General features: G+C 48.2%; 1 protein-coding gene across 1 annotated transcript; it reads right to left on the bottom strand.

The window, feature by feature from the left end:
• Nucleotides 1-1897: 1897 nt before the first annotated feature.
• On the bottom strand, nucleotides 1898-11777 carry tomm22 (translocase of outer mitochondrial membrane 22 homolog (yeast)). The gene is made up of 4 exons (XM_041177825.1): nucleotides 11653-11777; nucleotides 10390-10508; nucleotides 4316-4433; nucleotides 1898-3315 (listed from the first exon to the last, which is right to left on the bottom strand). Exons 1-4 carry the CDS (start codon nucleotides 11719-11721, stop codon nucleotides 3238-3240), a joined length of 384 nt encoding a protein of 127 aa, XP_041033759.1. The 5' UTR covers nucleotides 11722-11777; the 3' UTR covers nucleotides 1898-3237.
• Between the last annotated feature and the right edge of the window lie 8397 nt (nucleotides 11778-20174).

Here is a 20174-nt window from a genome sequence, read left to right on the forward strand (position 1 = left end):
ATTGGCAGGTAAAATCAAATAAAATCCTAATAAGTGTTACCAGTACATTAAGATCAAGAGAATAACTAAGGAAAAACTACAGCCTATCAGAGATGTACACAGTAACTTGTGGGTTGATGCAGATGTGCACAGGGTTCTCAATGAGTACTTTGTCTCTGTCTTCGCTAAGGAGGGAGGATGCAGGAACTATTAGATAAAATAAACATGAGTGAGAGGGTAAGTACTGGAGGGGCTGGCACACCCTTGAAAGTAGATATATCACCAGGACCAGATGGATTGCATCCCAGGCTGTTGAAGGAAGCCAGGGAGGAAATAGCAGATGCTCTGAGGATCATTTTCCAATCTTCACTAGATACAATCGAGGTCCCAGAGGGTTGGAGGTCTGCAAACATTATTTAAAAAGGGTTTGAGGGATAGTCTGACTTCAGTGGTGGGCAAATTATTGGAAACAGTTCTGAGAAGATAAAGTAACTTTGAAAGGCACAGAATGATCAGGAATAGTCAGCATGGTTTTGTTAGGGGAAGATTGTCTGAATAAATTAATCACATTTTTTGAGGAAGTAACAAGGAGCATTGATGAGGGTAATGCAGTTGGTGTTGTCTACATGGATTTCAGTGAAACATTTGATAAGGTCAAACATGACAGACTGGTCAGGAAAGCGAGATCTCATAATACAAAGGAAGATAGCTGGTTAGATCCAAAATTGGTTCTGTGTCAGGAAACAAAAAGTAATGGTTGATGGAAGTTTTTGTGAATGGAAAAGAGTTTTCAGTGGTGTTCCACAGAGCTGTGTTGGAGCCCTTGCTGCTTGTTGTATATATTAATAATTTAGGCTTAAAAGTGGGAGACATGATTGGGAAATTTGCAGATGACACAAAAATTGACCATGTAGTTGATAGTGAAGAGGACAGCTGTTGACTATAGAATGATATCAATGGTTGGCTGAATGGGCATAGTGGCAAATGGAATTCAATATGGAAAAGTGAGAGGTAATGCGTTTGGGAAGGGCAAACAAAGCAAGGGAATACTCAATAAACAGGAAATTATTGAGAGAGGGTGAGGAAGTGAGACACCCTGGAGTCCATACCCACCTGTCCTTGAAGGTCAAGAAAGCATATGGAATATTTATTGGCCAGGGTATTGAATTCAAAAGCAGGGATGTAATGATGGAACTTATAAAACACTGGTTAGGGCACAGCTGCAATTATGTCCTTCCTGGTCACATTAAAGGAAGGACATAATTGCTCTGGAAAAAGTGCAGTGGAGATTTACAAGAATGTTGCCAGGACCTGAAAATTACAGCAATGAGGAGAGACTGCATAGACTAGGGTTGTTTTCCTTAGAACAGAGGAGGCTAAGGGGTGACCTAACTGAGGTGTACAAAATTATGAGGGGCCTAGATATCGTAGTCAGGAAAGACTTGTTTCCCCTAGTTAAAGTGTCAATGGTCAGGGGGCATAGATTTAAGGTGATTGGTAGAAGTATTAGAGGGACATGAGGATAAATCTTTCCACCCAGAAGGTGGTGGGCATTTGGAATTCACTGCCTAAGTTGGTGGTTGAGGCTGAAACGCTCAACTCATTCAAAAAGGATCTGCACCTGAAAGGCTGTGAACAAGGTGCTAGAAAGTGCGATTAAAATGAGTGGCGAGTTTCTTTTTTCTCTTTTTGGCTGGCGCAGACACAATGGGCTGAATGGCCTCTTTCTGCAAATCACTTTTCCATGCTTCTATGAATTGTACAGCATGCTGTGCTGGGACTCAAATGCGCAACCTCTAGGCTGCAAACCCAGGAACCCGCTGGTCAATAGCAGCAGCTAGCAGGACAGAAACCTGGACCCAGCTGCTGCGAGGCCTTGTTCTGTTCTTTCATCAGTCAGATTAAATCGCTCACAACCCAGTATTAAGCATTTATTAAACCACAAGTACAAGTCAAACAGCTCAACAGTAACCTTTCACCATTTCTGTAGGCATTGTATTCAAACCAATCTCATCTCCATGTGACATATGGTGGAGGCTTCCTCAGTGTCAGACTGTCCCAGTCACAGGTAAATTCAGCTGTAATCTCTGGGCTTCTAAACCCTGCAGAGCTTACAGTGATCCAACCAGCCAAGGTCCCCGCCTCACCTGTCACGCTGATCCAGACTCTGTTCCCAGGTTTAAAGGGAGAAATCAGGCTGCAGGGAGCTGGCATGTCTCGTACTGCAGTGAGCCGCTGACCTCCTACCCAGGCTCTGGGGGCGTTTGCCACCACTGGTGCCTCATCTGTCCTGAGCCACTGCCATGCCCATCAATCACCTCAGGCAATAATGCTACCTCTGAAATAACCAGCTGAGGGTGCTCCCTGTCTTTGCAACTCTCTCCCACTGTGAGGGGAGGCAGAGACTGACTCAGGGTTTGCTCTGTTCCCAAGGTAAGGTCCTCAGGTGCAACCAAGAACTGGCACACATACCCCCTTCACTGGACTACACTGGCACAGAGCAGCCCCTCACACCCACTCAACTACACTGGCACAGAGCCAACCTTCACCCCCTCCACTGGGCTATGCTGGCACAGAGCAGTCCCTCATACCTCCCCTACTGGACTACACTGGCACAAGAGCAGTCCCTCATACCTCCCCTATTGGACTACACTGGCACAGAGCAGTCCCTCATACCTCCCCCACTGGACTACACTGGCACAACAGCCATCCCTCATACCTCCCCTACTGGACTACACTGGTACAGAGAAGTCCCTCACCCCCTCCACTGCACAATGCTGACAGTGCAGTCCCTCACACCCCACCAGTGGGGCACTGACCTGCCAATTGGGCAAAAACTCCAGCTCCCACAATCAGTGCCCAATGTTTCTGATGGAATGACTCAGACAAATGGTGGCTGTGATTTAGATGAATTGCAGTTCATTAGTAAAAGGGCTCTGAGAATCAATCAGGCCTCCCCCCGAATACCCCCCTCCCCAAACCCGCCCACCCCAACCCCCATGACTGTTCCAGCAGATTTTAATTACGATTCTCCCCACCCTACAACCCTGAGCTTGCAGTGTTCACAGATAGGATGCTCAGTCTGTTGAATGCTCCAGAGGTGAACACTGAGGATGAACACCAGACTTGCTGGCCATGAGCTGCTGACACAGCATTGTTCAAGACGCCAAGTCCTCCTCCCCAAACCCAAAAATACATCCATCCCATAATCCCTTTCCCTTGCTCCGTCAGCAGTTCCATCTCAAGGTGTCCAGTCCATTATATTTTCCCTGGAACTGGTGATGGCAGCATTCCTGGCATTCCACCAGACAGTCCTGTATTCGGGCCCAACAGAATCTGAGAGAAAAATAATCAGATTAGAAATTAAACTGTACTGAAAAAAAAATCTCTCATTCTATGACCCCACATGACCATCCACTCTGTCTTCACAAAATATCCACCATGTACACTCCAACCTCCATTCCTCAGTCCCTCCCCGTGCCCAAACCCTGTCCACACATGGACAATCCCCACCCCCTTCCCGTACCCTCCCTCACACCCGATCCCCGTCCCCTCCCCCGCGCCTAATCCCCGTGCCCAATCCCCGGCCCCTCCCCCGCACCCAATCCCCGTACCCTTCCTCACGCCCAATCCCCGGCCCCTCCCCCACACCCAATCCCGTAACCTCCCTCACACCCGATCCCCGTCCCCTCCCCTGCGCCCAATCCCTGACCCCTCCCCCGCACCCAATCCCCGTACCCTCCCTCACGCCCAATCCCCGGCCCCTCCCCCGCACCCAATCCCCGTACCCTCCCCCGCGCCTAATCCCCGTGCCCAATCCCCGGCCCCTCCCCCACACCCAATCCCCGTACCCTCCCCCGCACCCAATCCCCGTACCCTCCCTCACACCCGATCCCCGTCCCCTCCCCCGCGCCTAATCCCCGTGCCCAATCCCCGGCCCCTCCCCCACACCCAATCCCGTACCCTCCCTCACACCCGATCCCCGTCCCCTCCCCCGCGCCTAATCCCCGTGCCCAATCCCCGGCCCCTCCCCCGTGCCCAATCCCCGGCCCCTCCCCAGGGCCCAAACCCCAGCCCCTCCCCAGGGCCCAATCCCGGCCCCTCCCCCGTGCCCAATCCTCGGCCCCTCCCCTGTGCCCAATCCCCGGCCCCTCCCCCGTGCCCAATCCCCGGCCCCTCCCCCGTGCCCAATCCCCGGCCCCTCCCCCGTGCCCAATCCCCGGCCCCTCCCCCGTGCCCAATCCCCAGCCCTTCCCCCGTGCCCAATACCCGGCCCCTCCCCCACGCCCAATACCCGGCCCCTCCCCCACGCCCAATCCCCGGCCCCTCTCTTTACCTGTCTCTGTTGCTGGATTTGTTGCTGTTCTAACTGGAGTTTCTCAGTTTCAAACACGACCGGCAGGACCAGGATCATGAAGGATGTGGTTCCCACCCACAGAGCTGACCGGGCAAAACTGGAAAACATCACAACGGCTGGGTAAGTACCAACCCACATGGCCAGGGTTAACATCAACCCACACCAATCTACACCGTTCCCATCGAATGCTCCCAGGGCAGGTACAGCACAGATCAGATGCAAAGTAAAGCTCTCTCTATACTGTCCCAGCCTGAAAATTTGTATTGATTTTTTCCAGCGCTGAGGTTCTGAGCTGTCACTCCGATTGCTGATTGGTTAGTGCTGTGGCCTCACTGCCCAACCACAATCAATACCAACCCTCAGATGAGCAGACATCCATCCCACCTGTAATACCTGCATTTAACGTCAAGTCCTGGAGTGCAAGGCTCATGTCTTTTTAAAAATTATTTCACGGGATGTGGGCGTCGCTGGCTAGGCCAGCACTTATTGCCCACCCGTAATTGCCTTTGAGGAGGTGATGGTGAGCTTCCTTCTTGAACCGCTGCAGTCCATGTGGTGTAGGTACACCTGTTAGGGAGAGGGTTCCAGGATCCTGACCCAACGACAGTGAAGGAATAGCGATATATTTCCCAAGTCAGGATGGTTTGTGGCTTGGAGGGGAACCTGCAGGTGGTGCTGTTCCTATGCATTTGCTGCCCTTGTCCTCTGAGGTGGTAGAGGTTGCGGGTTTGGAAGGTACTGTCAAAGGAGCCTTGATGTGTTGCAGCAGTGCATCTGTTAGATGGTACACACTCCTGCCAATGTGCGTCTGTGATGGAGGAAGTGAATGTTAGAGGTGATGGATGGGGTGCCAATCAAGCTGCTTTTTTGTTCTGGATGGTGTTGAGTGTTGTGGGAGCTGCACTCATCCAGGCAAGTATCGTGCTCTTAACTTGTGCCTTGTAGATGGTGGACAGATTTTAAGAATATAAAAAGTGAGTTACTCTCTGCAAAAATCCCAGCCTCTAACCTGGTTTTGTAGCCACAGTATTTTTATGGTTAGTCTAGTTCAGTTTCTGGTCAATGGTAACCCCCAGGATGTTGATAGTAGGGGATTCAGTGATGGTGATGCCATTGAATGTCATGGGGAGATGGGTGGATTCTCTCCTGTTGGTCATTGTCTGGCACTCATGTGACACGAATGTTACTTGCCACTTATCAGCCCAAGTCTGAATGTTGTGCAGGTCTTGCTGCACTTGGGCACAAACTGTTTCAGTACCTCAGGGACTGCAAATGGTGCTGGACATTGTGCAATCATCAGCGAACATCCTCACTTCTGACCTCATGATGGAGGGAAGGTCATTGATGAAACAACTGAGGATAGTTGGGCCTAGGACACTGCCTTGAGGAACTCCTGCAGTGATGTCCTGGGACTGAGATGATTGGCCTCCAACAACCACAATCATCTTCCTTTGTGCTAACCAGTGGAGAGTTTCCCCCTGATTCCCATTGACTCTGGTTTTGCTAGGGCTCCTTGATACCACAATCGGTCAAATGCTGCCTTGATATCAAGGGCAGTCACTCTCATCTCACTCCTTGAATTCAGCTCTTGTGTCCATGTGTGGACCAAGGCTGTAGTGAGATCAGGAGTTGAGTGACCCTGGCAGAACCCAAACTGAGCATCAGTGAGCAGGTCATTGCTGAGTAAGTGCCTCTTGATAGCACTTCGATGAGCCCTTCCGTCACTTTGCTGATCATCCAGAGTAGACCGATGGGGCAATAATTGGCCCATCCAACATACAGGGAACAGGAGGAGGCCATTCAGCCCCTCAAATATGTTTGGTCATGGCTGATCTGTATCTTAAGTCCATCTACCCACCTTGGTTCTGTAACACTCAACAGCCTAACAAAAAATCCGTTCATTTCAGTTTTGAAATTTTTAATTTCATCCTAGCCTGAACAGGTTTTTAAGGGGAGAGAATTTTTAATTTCTGCTACCTTTTTTGTGAAGAAGTGCTTCCTGGCATCAACCCTTCATCCTTTATACTCAACCAGCTTGATCCTTATTAATTCTGTCTCTCGCTATCCTTTAAAATGAGCCATACCTAAAAACGCAAAACCCAATATCAAATTCAATCATGTTAAGATCACTGTTAGCTAGCTCCTCCTCTACTGTCAGATCTTTGACGAATTCAGGCTCATTCTGCAACATCAGATCTAGTATGGCTTGCCTTCTTGTTGCTTCAAGAGCACATATCCAGAAAACTGGCACAAATACACTTAAAACTCACTGCCTTTTGGACTCGAGCTTCCTCTGGTATAACTGATTTTCACATCAAAGTTTTTCTGATCTCCACATTTCTGTATCCTGCTCCCTTCTCATTGATATTTGGAGGTCTGTAGACAACTCTTATCAAGTGGGGATGGGGCAGGAGAGTGGAACTGAGATAGAGCAACCATCATCCTGGTAAACCTTTTCTGCTCTGTCTCTGAAGCCTTGACATCCTTCCTCAAGTGCGGTACTCAGAATTGACCAAACCACCAGCTCGTAAGGCTTTAGCATTGCTTCCTGGTTTCTGTATTCAATGCTCTTGTTTACATCTGAGTGCCTGTACACTTTCCTAACCAACTTATCAATGTGCCCCACCACTTTCAGAGATTTGTGAAAATGCACCCCAAGACCTGTGCACCCTTTCAAAATAGGCCATTTAGACTATACTGCCTCTTTGCCTTTTGCTCCTTATGCTATGTATAGAACTTATATTTCTGCAACATGAACTGTATTTTTGGCCTGATGCTGATTTGCACACACCATTTCACCTTTTACAATCCCTCTTTTCCATCACTCCTGTTTTACTTTGATCAGTTATTATTTCCCATTTCTTTTCCAAACCACCTGCTTCTCCCAGCAAAGCACCTGATTGACATAACACTGGAATCCCAGACAGACAGCAGTTAGTGATAGAGGGGCTCACCCCACCACCTCAGCACACAGCTGCCCCTTCAACAGCACCTTCCAAACCCGTAAGCTCTGCCACTTAGAAGGACAAGGGCAGCAGGTACATGGGAACACCACCAGCTGCAAGTTCCATTCCAAGCCACTTGCCATCCTGACTTGGAACTATATCATCGTTGGGTCAAAATCCTGGAATACCATCCCTAGCAGGGATTCAAGGCAGCTGCTCACCACCACAATGTAGAGTGTTAACATCATGGGTATGCTAATCTACGAGGTACATCATGATCTAGCATTATATCAGGCAGCAATGAACAGGGTACTCAAGGCAGCAGACGGTAGCCCTGAAGGGAGATGTGCCTTCCCTTCAACCCACTATGTATATACTGTAACTAAACTAGTTTTTAAGTAAATACCCTGATACTCCTACAGATGTCCTTGTCAGAATCGAGGCCTAGTACATTCTACATCAACCAAGACCATCTCAAAGGCTCTAAGGGTTGAGCAGTAAATGATACACCGCACCGCCTGCCGATCTCAGATACACCGCACCGCCTGCCGATCTCAGATACACCGCACTACCTGATCTCGGATACACCGCACTGCCTGCCGATCTCGGATACACCGCGCTACCTGCCGATCTCAGATACACCGCACTGCCTGCCGATCTCAGATACACCGCACTGCCTACCGATCCCGAATACACCACACCGCCTGCTGATCTCAGATGCACCGCACTACCTGCCAATCTCAGATACACCGCACCGTCTGATCTCAGATACACTGCACCACCTGCCGATCTCAGATACACCGCACTACCTGCCGATCTCAGATACACCGCACCGCCTGCCGATCTCAGATACACCGCACCGCCTGCCGATCTCAGATACACCGCACTGCCTGCCGATCTCAGATACACCGCACTGCCTGCCGATCCCGAATACACCGCACTGCCTGCTGATCTCAGATGCACCGCACTACCTGCCGATCTCAGACACATCGCACCGTCTGCCGATCTCAGACACACCGCACCGTCTGCCGATCTCAGACACACCGCACCGCCTGCCGATCTCAGACACACCGCACCGCCTGCCGATCTCAGATATACCGCACTGCCTGCCGATCTCAGATACACCAAACCGCCTGCCGATCTCAGATACACCGCACCGCCTGCCAATCCCGAATACACCGCACTACCTGCCAATCCCGAATACACCGCAGTACCTGCCAATCCCGAATACACCGCAGTACCTGCCAATCCCGAATACACCGCACTACCTGCCGATCTCAGATACACCGCACTACCTGCCGATCTCAGATACACCGCACTACCTGCCGATCTCAGATACACCGCTCTACCTGCCGATCTCAGATACACCGCACTGCCTGCCGATCTCAGATACACCGCACTGCCTGCCGATCTCAGATACACCGCACTGCCTGCCGATCTCAGATACGCCGCACTACCTGCCGATCCCGAATACACCGCACTGCCTGCCGATCTCAGATACACCGCACTACCTGCCGATCCCGAATACACCGCACTGCCTGCCGATCTCAGATACACCACACTGCCTGCTGATCTCAGATACACCACACTGTCTGCCGATCTCAGATACACCGCACCGTCTGCCGATCTCAGATACACCGCACCGTCTGCCGATCTCAGATACACCGCACCGCCTGCCGATCTCAGATACACCGCACCGCCTGCCGATCTCAGATACACCGCACCGCCTGCCGATCCCAGATACACCGCACCGCCTGCCGATCCCAGATACACCGCACCGCCTGCCGATCTCAGATACACCGCACCACCTGCCGATCCCGGATACACCGCACCGCCTGCCGATCTCGGATACACCGCACCGCCTGCCGATCTCGGATACACCGCACCACCTGCCGATCTCGGATACACCGCACTAGCTGCCGATCTCGGATACACCGCACCGCCTGCCGATCTCAGATACACCGCACTACCTGCCGATCTCAGATACACCGCACTACCTGCCGATCTCAGATACACCGCACTACCTGCTGATCCCAGATACACCGCACTACCTGCTGATCCCAGATACACCGCACCGCCTGCTGATCCCAGATACACCGCACCGCCTGCTGATCCCAGATACACCGCACTACCTGCTGATCCCAGATACATCGCACTACCTGCCGATCCCGGATACACCGCACCGCCTGCCGATCTCGGATACACCGCACTACCTGCCGATCTCGGATACACCGCACTACCTGCCGATCTCGGATACACCGCACTACCTGCCGATCTCAGATACACCGCACTGCCTGCCGATTCCAGATACACTGCACCGCCTGCCGATCTCAGATACACCGCACTACCTGCCAATCTCAGATACACCGCACTGCCTGCCGATCTCAGATACACTGCACTGCCTGCCGATCTCAGATACACCGCACTGCCTGCCGATCTAAGATACACCGCACCGCCTGCCGATCTCAGATACACTGCACCACCTGCCGATCTCAGATACACCGCACTGCCTGCTGATCTCAGATACACCGCACTACCTGCCGATCTCAGATACACCGCACTACCTGCTGATCCCAGATACACCTCACTACCTGCCGATCTCAGATAAACCGCACTGCCTGCCGATCTCAGATACACCGCACTGCCTGCCGATCTCAGATACACCGCACTACCTGCTGATCCCAGATACACCGCACTACCTGCCGATCTCAGATACACCGCACCGCCTGCCGATCTCGGATATACCGCACTACCTGCTGATTCCGGATACACCACACTGCCTGCCGATCTCAGATACACCGCACTACCTGCCGATCCCAGATACACTGCACTGTCTGCTGATCTCAGATACACCGCACCGCCTGCTCTCAGATACACCGCACTGCCTGCCGATCTCAGATACACCGCACTACCTGCCGATCTCAGATACACCGCACCGCCTGCTGATCCTGAATACACCGCACTACCTGCCGATCTCAGATACACTGCACTGCCTGCTGATCTCAGATACACCGCACTACCTACCGATCTCAGATACACCGCACCGCCTGCCGATCTCAGATACATCGCACCGCCTACCGATCCCGAATACACCGCGGTGCCACATACCTGTAGACTTTCTTGGCCAGCGTCACAGAGCAGTCTGCGGCGAGTCCTGAGGCATTCCGCATGCCCTCAGGGAACATCTCAGTCAATCCCCACAGTCTTTCTGAGAGGGATTCATCGAGCTGTGAGCACAAGAAGATTGGCAGATCAACCCTTCGATAAATGGGTCAATGCAGCACCAAAATTGTGACACTGACACTATCAACGCTCAGCAGCAGTAAGGGTGAAGCCAGCAATTCAGCATTGCTTACACTTGGGAGCCGGTGTGGGTCAGTGAGTACAGGAGTGATTGCTGAATGGGTCTTGGTGTGAGTTAAGACATGGGCAACAGAGTTTTGGATGACTCAAGTATATTGAGGATAGAATGTAGGAGATTTGCCAGGACTGTGCTCGAGTATTTAAATGCAGTTTGACAAAAGCATGGATGAAGGTTTTAGCAGATGAGCTGAGGCAGGTGTGAAACTAAATGATGCTTTGGAAATGGAAACAGGTGAACATTCCCCCCACCGGGTGAAGCGTGGGTGGCCCTATCCCCACCTGCGACCCTGTCTTCCCTGCTGCCGCCTCTCTCCCTGGGGTCACCATCCCCTTCCCCCCCACCACCAGGGGTCACCTTCCCCTTCTCCCCCACCCCCAGGGGACACCCTCCCTGGGGTCACCGTCACCGTCCCCTTCCCCCCCACCACCAGGGGTCACCGTCCCCTCCCCCCCCCCACCGCCTCTCCCCCAGGGGTCACTCTCCCTGGGGTCACCCTCCCTGGGGTCACCTTCCCCTTCCCCCCCACCCCCGGGGGTCACCGTCCCCTTCCCCCCCACCACCAGGGGTCACCGTCCCTGGGGTCACCGTCCCCTTCCCCCCCCAACCACCAGGGGTCACCGTCCCCTTCCCCCCCCCCCACCGCCTATCCCCCAGGGGTCACCCTCCCTGGGGTCACCTTCCCCTTCCCCCCCCGCCAACCCCGTGGGTCACGCTCCCGCCTCTCCCACAGGGTTCACCCTCCCTGGGGTCACACTCCCCTCCCCTTGCCTCCCACCCCCAGGGGTCACCGTCTCTTGCCCACCCCACCCCCCCTCCAGGGGTCACCCTCCCTGGGGTCACCCTACCCCTACCCCAACCCCCCTCCCCCCCCCCCCCCCCCCACCCCACCGGGTGTGTGGCCTCTCTCGGGTTCGCGCTCAAACAGCGCCCACACCGCTAACATTGAAGCCCCAGACACACACGGACGCGGAGCAGACTCTGGCCTCGAGCCGACCTCCCCTTCTCACCTCGTCATCATCATCCTCGAGTTCCTCCTCGGCCACAACCCTCGGATCCACTCGCTGCTCCTCCGCCATCGCCGGACTCCAAGGCCTCAGCCTCGCGCCTGCGCACAACGACAGGAGGAATGACCTGCGGCGCCACCAGCCGGCCGGAGGAATGAATCGTGGCGCCACCAGCCGGCCGGAGGAATGAACAAAAACAAAAATTGCTGGAAAAACTCAGCAGGTCTGACAGCATCTGTGGAGTGTTAACGTTTCGAGTCCGTATGAACTGCGGCGCCACCAGCCGGCTGGAGGAGCACCTGCAGGGCGACTGAGTTTACAACCCTACTTAATGATGCACTCATTGAGATCACCCTAACCCTAGTAAGGCGTGGAAGGTGTGACCTTCTGCATGGTCAAAGGAATTGCCCAGCTTTTCATCAGTTGTGCAAAGCATGTGGTGGAGCGCACTAGAGCAAAGGCTGATGCAGAGCCATGCGCTGGTCCAAACAGACCAAACACAATGGATACCTTAAAGCAATAAGAATGACCATTTGGTATCCCATCAGAAACATATACATGAAGTGATTGACAAACCAGAAAACGATAATGAAGTGCAGGACGAGACAAAGAGCAGTGAACGCAGGTTTCACACTGTCAATCTCATGGAAAACATGGTTACTGTCACACTGTCCAAAGTGTTTGCCTAGAGGTCACAGGGGTTCTACATCACGGAAACTAAAGGCCCAGTGATTGCAGGTCTATAGTGTCACGACTCACTGGGGATGGTGCGCTGAGATATCAAGCTCCACTGCCCTCCAAGCTGCGACAAATGTGAAAAGTTTGACCAAACCACCAAATTTCCACAATTCTGCCAAACTGTTTAATTTAGATTAACAGAATATGAGCATCAGGTTTGTAAACTTAATAAGTAAATAACTGTTTATTGAACAAACTGTTGTTAATCAGTGGCAGAAGAAAGAAATATGAACTGCTAATTTCTAACTCTATAACCTAAACTCTACTCCTTATTAAATCCCTATACACACACATACAAGGCACATAAGACACACAAAAAAGTGGATTTTAAAGGTGGAATAAAACTGTTCAATAACACCAATTCTAGAGTACAGGATTTGATGAGTTGATTTTGATCGATGTCTTCCAAATTCCTTTCAGTTCTTGTTGATGACACGAGTTGGTCTTCCAGCACTTTCAGTATTTAGTTCACTAGTTGAGCACTTGCCTTTTAATGTCTTTAACATTGATTTTCCCCTTTGCCTCTTGACAGGGGTTTTCAGAGAGAGAGCAGGTTGTAGAGCTATGAGGAAAAAAAGTCAGCTAGCTATTATTGTGGAATTACTGGGATCTTCCACACACAGGAGAAAGAGGTTTTAGGTCCTGTTCCTTTCAAGCTAGGAGCTATTCTGCTGCACTGCTTCTCACACAAAACCCTGGTCACCTGGTCAGGAGTCAATTGAAACATTGTTGCCAGGCAGTTCCCTTGGTCCAGGACTCCTTTCTGGTACTATCCTGTCTTTCATGGCACATTCTGTTCCAGGACTGCAATATTGTACATAGCTCTCATCCTGTTCCAGTGGACATGTCTTTCAAACTGCAGCCATTGTAATTTTAATCTACAGTCCAACAGAAAGTAAAAAGGTATGTTCCTTACAACAGTCCAACAGAAATAAAAAGATATATTTCTTACCAACAGGCGTGACCTGACCTGACACTAGCAACAAACCATGGAATCAGTCAAATGTCACAAGGCAAATCAACCTTAGAAACTACTTCTATCACCTCAGTTCACAACTTATCATCAAAATATCCAGAATGTTTTGACAAATTTGGAAGTTTCAAGGGAGTTGCAACATTACACGTATGAGAGAATGCAAGTCCGTCAATTGATCCACCACACAAGTGCAGCATTCACATACAAGACAAATTGAAGGTCCAACTAGACAAAATGGGGAAAGATGGAATCATTAGAAGAGTACAAGAGCACAAAGATTGGTACAGCTCAATCACATGTGCTACAAAGAAGGACAGATCATTGAGAGTATGCCTCTATCCACGATGTTTAAACACAGCTTTGAAATGTTGCCTTTACAAAATACCCACATTAGAAGGGTTAAATCCAAGATTTGCAGATGCAAATTTCTTCTCAAAGCTTGATGTCTAGCATGGTTACTGGTCAGTACATCTCGCAGAGAAGTCCCAAGAACTTACTACATTTCATATACCATTCGGACGATACTGTTTTCAATGACTTCCTTTCAGACTATCAGTTAGCCAGGATCTCTTTCAAGCTCGCATTGTACCAGGATGCACCTGTATCCTCAATGACATAGCTGCTGTGGACAGATAAAAGCAAGAACATGACCATAATCTGCACTTATTGAAGTAAGCAGCACATTGGTGTTCAACCATCTGAAATGCTACATCAACATGTAGCAGATCAATTTCTTCAGTTCTATTTATTCCAGTGCTGGCATATGTCCCAATCCAAGTAAAATAGAGGATATTAAAGCCATGCCAACTCCTCAAGATAAGGACGATCTTTGAAGATGCCTGGATCTCTTTAATTTCCTGTCTCCATATGTTCCCAATTTCACTCAAAAGCCTTCATCGCTAAAGGAATTGTTGAGAAAGGATGTGCCTCTCAAGTGGCATGAAGACCAGCAATACCTCTTTGAAGCACTGAAACAGTCCTTATCAGAAGCATCAACACTGCAATTTTATGATCCTAGGGAGACAACTACCCTGGAGATAGATGCCTCACAAATCTACGAGGGAAACTTGATCACACGGTCACAACAGTTTTGCAATTTGTATTTTATTTTGAGATGTGTGCCCTGAATTCAGAATAAATCCACCAAGACTTTAGAGTTTTTTTGGAAAACTAAATTAGACAACTATTAATAAAAGAAAAGATTTCAAGCACATACATAAGTCTACAAATTACTACCATAATAACTCTAAAACCCCTAATTAATCTGGCTTCCAGTTATACCCCCATTAAGGCAATGGTAAATTTAAAAAAAAATTAAACAGATGCCAGCAAGTTACCACAATATCGTGGACAATAGAATTCAAAATGGCTTTTCCCAGCTTCAGTTTCTGTGGACTGCAGGCTTAATGCACAAATACTGGATGTTTCTCATACTTGTGTTAGATCTTACAATGCCTTCCCTAACATATAGCCTCTTTCTCCTTTATACATGTTTTCCCTGTTAATGTAAATCCTATTGTTCCCATATGTCTTTTGAATTTTACCTTCCTCGTAATATAAATCATTTCATGTTGCGAATATTATCAGTAACCTTTGGGAAAAATAAACACACGGCTTGACCTAGCTTCTCTGGCTAGGTGTAACATCCTGCCATCTCTTTGAAATTCAAACTACCCTGATTTGTCTAAAAATGCAAATTCTCCTCACCCCACATTCTAAGACTTCACCCATGTTTATATGTTTAGCACTTCAAACCTAGTTTATTTTGATTAGTCAAAGCCTCCAGACCAGCTGTCTCCAATTCAATGAAACTCCCCCCCAAAACACACATGCAGAGAAATTATCCAAACCCCTCTATTAGCCTACTTTTACAATAAACCATAATAATATTATGAAAATTATTATACGTGACACTACAAAAAGGCAAACATTTGCTTCAAAATCTCTATCTGTAATGGAATCCGACTATGCCAATATTGAACGGGAAACATTAGCTTTAGCATTTGGAATCATGCATTTCCATACTTACCTATTTGGCAAAAGATTTGTGGTAGAGACCGAGCACCAGCCACTGGAGATGATTTAGTGAAAACCATTGACCAGTGCACCACCAAGATTGCAATGTCTCTTGATAAAGATTCAAGGTTACGGATTAGGTACAAGCCAGGTAACTTGATGGTCACGTAGATACACTTAGCTGATTGCCTAACCCAGTGGATACAACCCAGAAGATATATCCTTAGATCTACAAGTTGTCTTCATTGACCTCGAACTTGACGATGTCCCCAAATTGACCTTGAACATTTTGAGCAATGCAAACGCCAACAGCTCGAAGAAGAAATGGGAGAAGATTCTACACTACAGAACCTGTGGAAAACCATTATTGAAGGACAGCCTGTTTCAATTCGGCATGTCCACAAACATGTGAGAACATTTTGGCTTCACTGGGATGAGCTAGGCATCTCCCAAAGAGTCTTTTTTAAAGGCAGGCAGGCCTTCATAATGGAATCTTTGCGACCTGATATTTTTCAACAATTTCGTCAATGTCATATGGGCATAGATCAGATGAGAAGACTTGCAAGAGATACAGTCTATTGGCCGGGTGCAAACAGTGACATGTTAAGAAGTGTGAGGCTTGTCAAGAACTAATGCCAAATCAGCACAAAGTGCCAATGACTCCATATGAAGTTCCTACCCATCCTTGGTCCAAAATCGCGTCAAATCTCTTTCATGTCTATAGCACTGACTTCGTCATCATTCGACAGTTGAACAATACGTCAAGCGCAACTGTCTCGCATACCCTAAATGCTATTTTCAGTTTGTTTGGTGCACCGAGAGAGATCATTATGGAGAACAGTCCACAAAATTTATTGGTAAGCCATTTCAAGTTACGTGTGAGAAATGGAGTATCGATTGCACTACTTCTTCTCCTCATTATCCTAGATCTAAAGCCTAGCTATCTAAATGATTTGCACGGTGAAATCCCTCATTCTCAAATGTAGACTGACCAAGCAAGATCTACACATTGCAATGTTTCTTCTGAGAACGACACTTATAAGTGCAAGTATTCACTGGCAGAGCTCAGGTTTGGCATACCAATGCATACCAATTTGTGTAAATTATCCATTACGTACATTCCATACATTATTCATTCTACTCTCTCAGAAACTGGAGAGCAACTTCTAAAACTACAAGAGAAAGCGACTAACGTGCACAATAAAATGCAGGTATAGAATTGCCAAGTTTACAGTTGGGACAAGAAGTTCACATCCAGGATCTCACAGAAGGTACATTTCAACCAGCCGAGGTGACAAGGATTTGTTTGGAACCTATGATGTCATTACACACAAAGGTGCAACAGTGAGGCACAACCAAGGACAAGTCAGATCCGTTCCAGCTCCTCAGCCACCGTACAGTCCCATTGCATCTTAGACAAAATCCCAAGTGCAATCAGCAACAACATCCAGTCCCACAGATCACTGTGAGCAATTAAAGAAACATCCAGGCATAGGATGTAAAAATTACCATTACAAGATCTGGGTGCACCAGCAGATTATCTCTACACTTTAGAAACTCATAGATTCATCAGTTCTATACACTTGTGTAATGATAACTAAACATGAAAATGTAATGCAAATAGTCATATTTCTTTGAAAGTTGGGGGGTGGGGGAAGTATCTTTAAAAAGAAAGGGGGATGTTGTAATATGCCTTTAAGAGATAGCAGCATGACATCATTAGAAGGGAAATGTGTCATGTGATCCAGTCTTCATTTTGTTTTTGCTTTGAGCAGAGCATACACGCACACAGCTCTGTTGTCTTCAAGCTTTCTACCGAGGTATAACTGTTCTTATGTGCCTAGTCTAAATAAATGAACCCAGAGCGTGTTTACCCAATCCCTTATGAGCAATTGGTGCCTATATCATTATAAAAACACATAGAAACATGGAAAATAGGAGCGGAGTAGGCCATTCGGCCCTTCGAGCCTGCTCCACCATTCATTATGATCATGGTTGATCATCCAACTCAGTAGCCTGTTCCCGCTTTCTCCCCATATCCTTTGATTCCTTTTGCCCCAAGAGCTATATCTAACTCATTCTTGAAAACATACAATGTTTTGGCCTCAACTACTTTCTGTGGTAGTGAATTCCACAGGCTCACCACTCTCTGGGTGAAGGAATTTCTCCTCATCTCAGTCCTAAATGGTCTACCCCATATCCTCAGACTGTGACCCTGGTTCTGGAACCCCCAACATCCTTCCTGCATCTACCCTGTTTAGTCCTGTTAGAATTTTACATGTTTCTATGAAATCCCCCCTCATTCTTCTGAACTCCAGTGAATATAATCCTAACCGACTCAATCTCTCCTCATATGTCAGTCCTGCCATCCCAGGAATCAGTCTGGTAAACCTTCGCTGCACTCCCTCCATAGCAAGTACATCCTTCCTCAGATAAGGAGACCAAAACTGCTATTCCAGGCGTGGTCTCACCAAGGCTCTGTACAATTGCAGCAAGACATCCCTGTTTCTGTACTCGAATCCTCTCACTATGAAGGCCAACATACCATTTGCCTTCTTTACCACCTGCTGCACCTGCATGATTACCTTCAGCAACTGGTGTACAAGGACACCCAGGTCTCGATGCACATTCCCCTCTCTCAATTTATAGCCATTCAGATAATAACCTGCCTTCCTGTTTTTGCTACCAAAGTGGATAACCTCACATTTATCCACATTATATTGTATCTGCCATGCATTTGCCCACTCACTCAGCTTGTCCAAATCACACTGAAGCATCTCTGCATCCTCCTCACAGCTCACCCTCCCACCCAGCTTTGTGTCATCTGCAAATTTGGAGATATCACATTTAATTCCCTCATCTAAATCATTAATATATATTGTGAATAACTGGGGTCCCAGCACCGATCCCTGCAGTACCCCATTAGTCACTGCCTGCCATTTGGAAAAAGACCTGTTTATTCCTACTCTTTGTTTCCTGTCTGCCAACCAGTTTTCTATCCATCTCAATACACAAACCCCAATCCCATGCACTTGAATTTTACACGCTAATCTTTTATGTGGGACTTAGTCGAAAGCCTTCTGAAAGTCCGAATAAACCACATCCCCTCATCAACTCTACTAGTTACATCCTCAAAAAATTCCAGTAGATCTGTCAAGCATGATTTCCCTTTCATAAACCCATGCTAACTCTGTCCAATTCTGCCACTGTTTTCCACGTGCTCAGCTATTAAATCTTGTATAATGGACTCTAGAATTTTCCCCACTACTGACGTCAGGCTGACTGGTCTATAATTCCCTGTTTTCTCTCTGCCTCCCTTTTTAAACAGTGGGGTTACATTAGATACCCACCAATCTCCAAATACAACACAAACCACTCAACCAGTCTTATCCAATCCACACTCATCAGGACAGATGCAGGAATACCAAATGTCAAAGGGAGCAACAATTTATACTGCATGGGAAAAGATTGGTATGCAGGTCGACTCAGATTGGTCAGGTCATTGCCATGGAGAATGCGTCAGGGAGTTATTCTTCCCCAAGCTTTTGTTTAATCGCTTTCTGGTCTTTGTGCTTTTCTCTAACCACGCTGGATTCAGATCAATGCTCTCCCCCGGTACCCCTTCCAAATGCCAACTGTTGTGTTTTATATGGGCAGAATATTGCCATCGGCATTAAGGGGTGGGCCCAACACACCGCGGGTAAAATGATGCGAGATGACGGAGGTGGCTGCTCACCCACTGTACTGTCAAAGGCCTATTAAGGCCATTAAAAAAGTAATTACACTTATTAATAAGGCCTTATTAACCTTAAGGTTGGCGGGTAAGCAAAGAGCCCAAGGGGCCTTTATGTTTTTCAGGAAACCTCATCCACGGGTGGGATGAGGTTTCCTGAAGGTTTTATAAAATAATTAAATACACTTCACTGAATTCACAAACCTGTCCCAGCTCATGTGACGCTGAGGGGACATGTTTAAATCATTTTTTTACTTCATTCATATATAAGTTTTATTATCAACTTAGTCTCCATTAGACAGCTCCGTGCTTCAGGGAGATTTCTGCACTCTCTTGCGTGCAGGCCCCGACTCTCCCTCTTCCCCCAGCCCGCACATTTCAGTTAGGCTGTTGGATCTTGGATAGTGAGGAGAAGTAGTGTGCTCGATATTCCACTTCTCACACATATCCTGAAATGGCTTACCAATAAATTGTGGACTGTTATCAGTAATGACCTCTCTGAGCACACCGAATAAACTGAAAATAGCACTTAGAGCGTGCGCAATAGTTGAGCTTGACTTGTGTAATTGTCGAATAATGGGGAATGTGGTAAGGTTGTCAATGTTGTCAGTGATGATGATGAAGTCAGTGAGATGGACATGAAAGAGATCAGATGTAATTTTGGGCCAAGGATAGGTAGGAGCTTCATGTACCAGCCACGCATTACGCTGGGTGGGCCTTAAACAACCCGCCCACGTAAAATGGCGGCCTGCGGCCAATCGCGAGCAGCGATCAGCTTCACGCCCGCTCCCAAAAAGCCCACCCACCAACTGAAAAATTCACCCCTATGTTTGCAAATTTTATGAATAAAATATATTTTGGTAAGGGGGAAAAAGAATAATTTCATTGGTAACCCTAGTGTGTCTGAACATTGAAAGTCCTCAAAGGTCAGTGTGAAAATTCATTGCATGTTTATGTTACCTTTTCGAATCTTGGCTTGTTTGGACCTTGTTTTAAAGTCCCAGATTCAGGAATGAGGGATTTTAGCTACAAGGTTAGGTTGGAAAAAGCTGGGATTGTTCT

The sequence above is a fragment of the Carcharodon carcharias genome, chromosome 31 (assembly GCF_017639515.1).
Source record: "Carcharodon carcharias isolate sCarCar2 chromosome 31, sCarCar2.pri, whole genome shotgun sequence".
Taxonomy (NCBI): Eukaryota; Metazoa; Chordata; class Chondrichthyes; order Lamniformes; family Lamnidae; genus Carcharodon; species Carcharodon carcharias.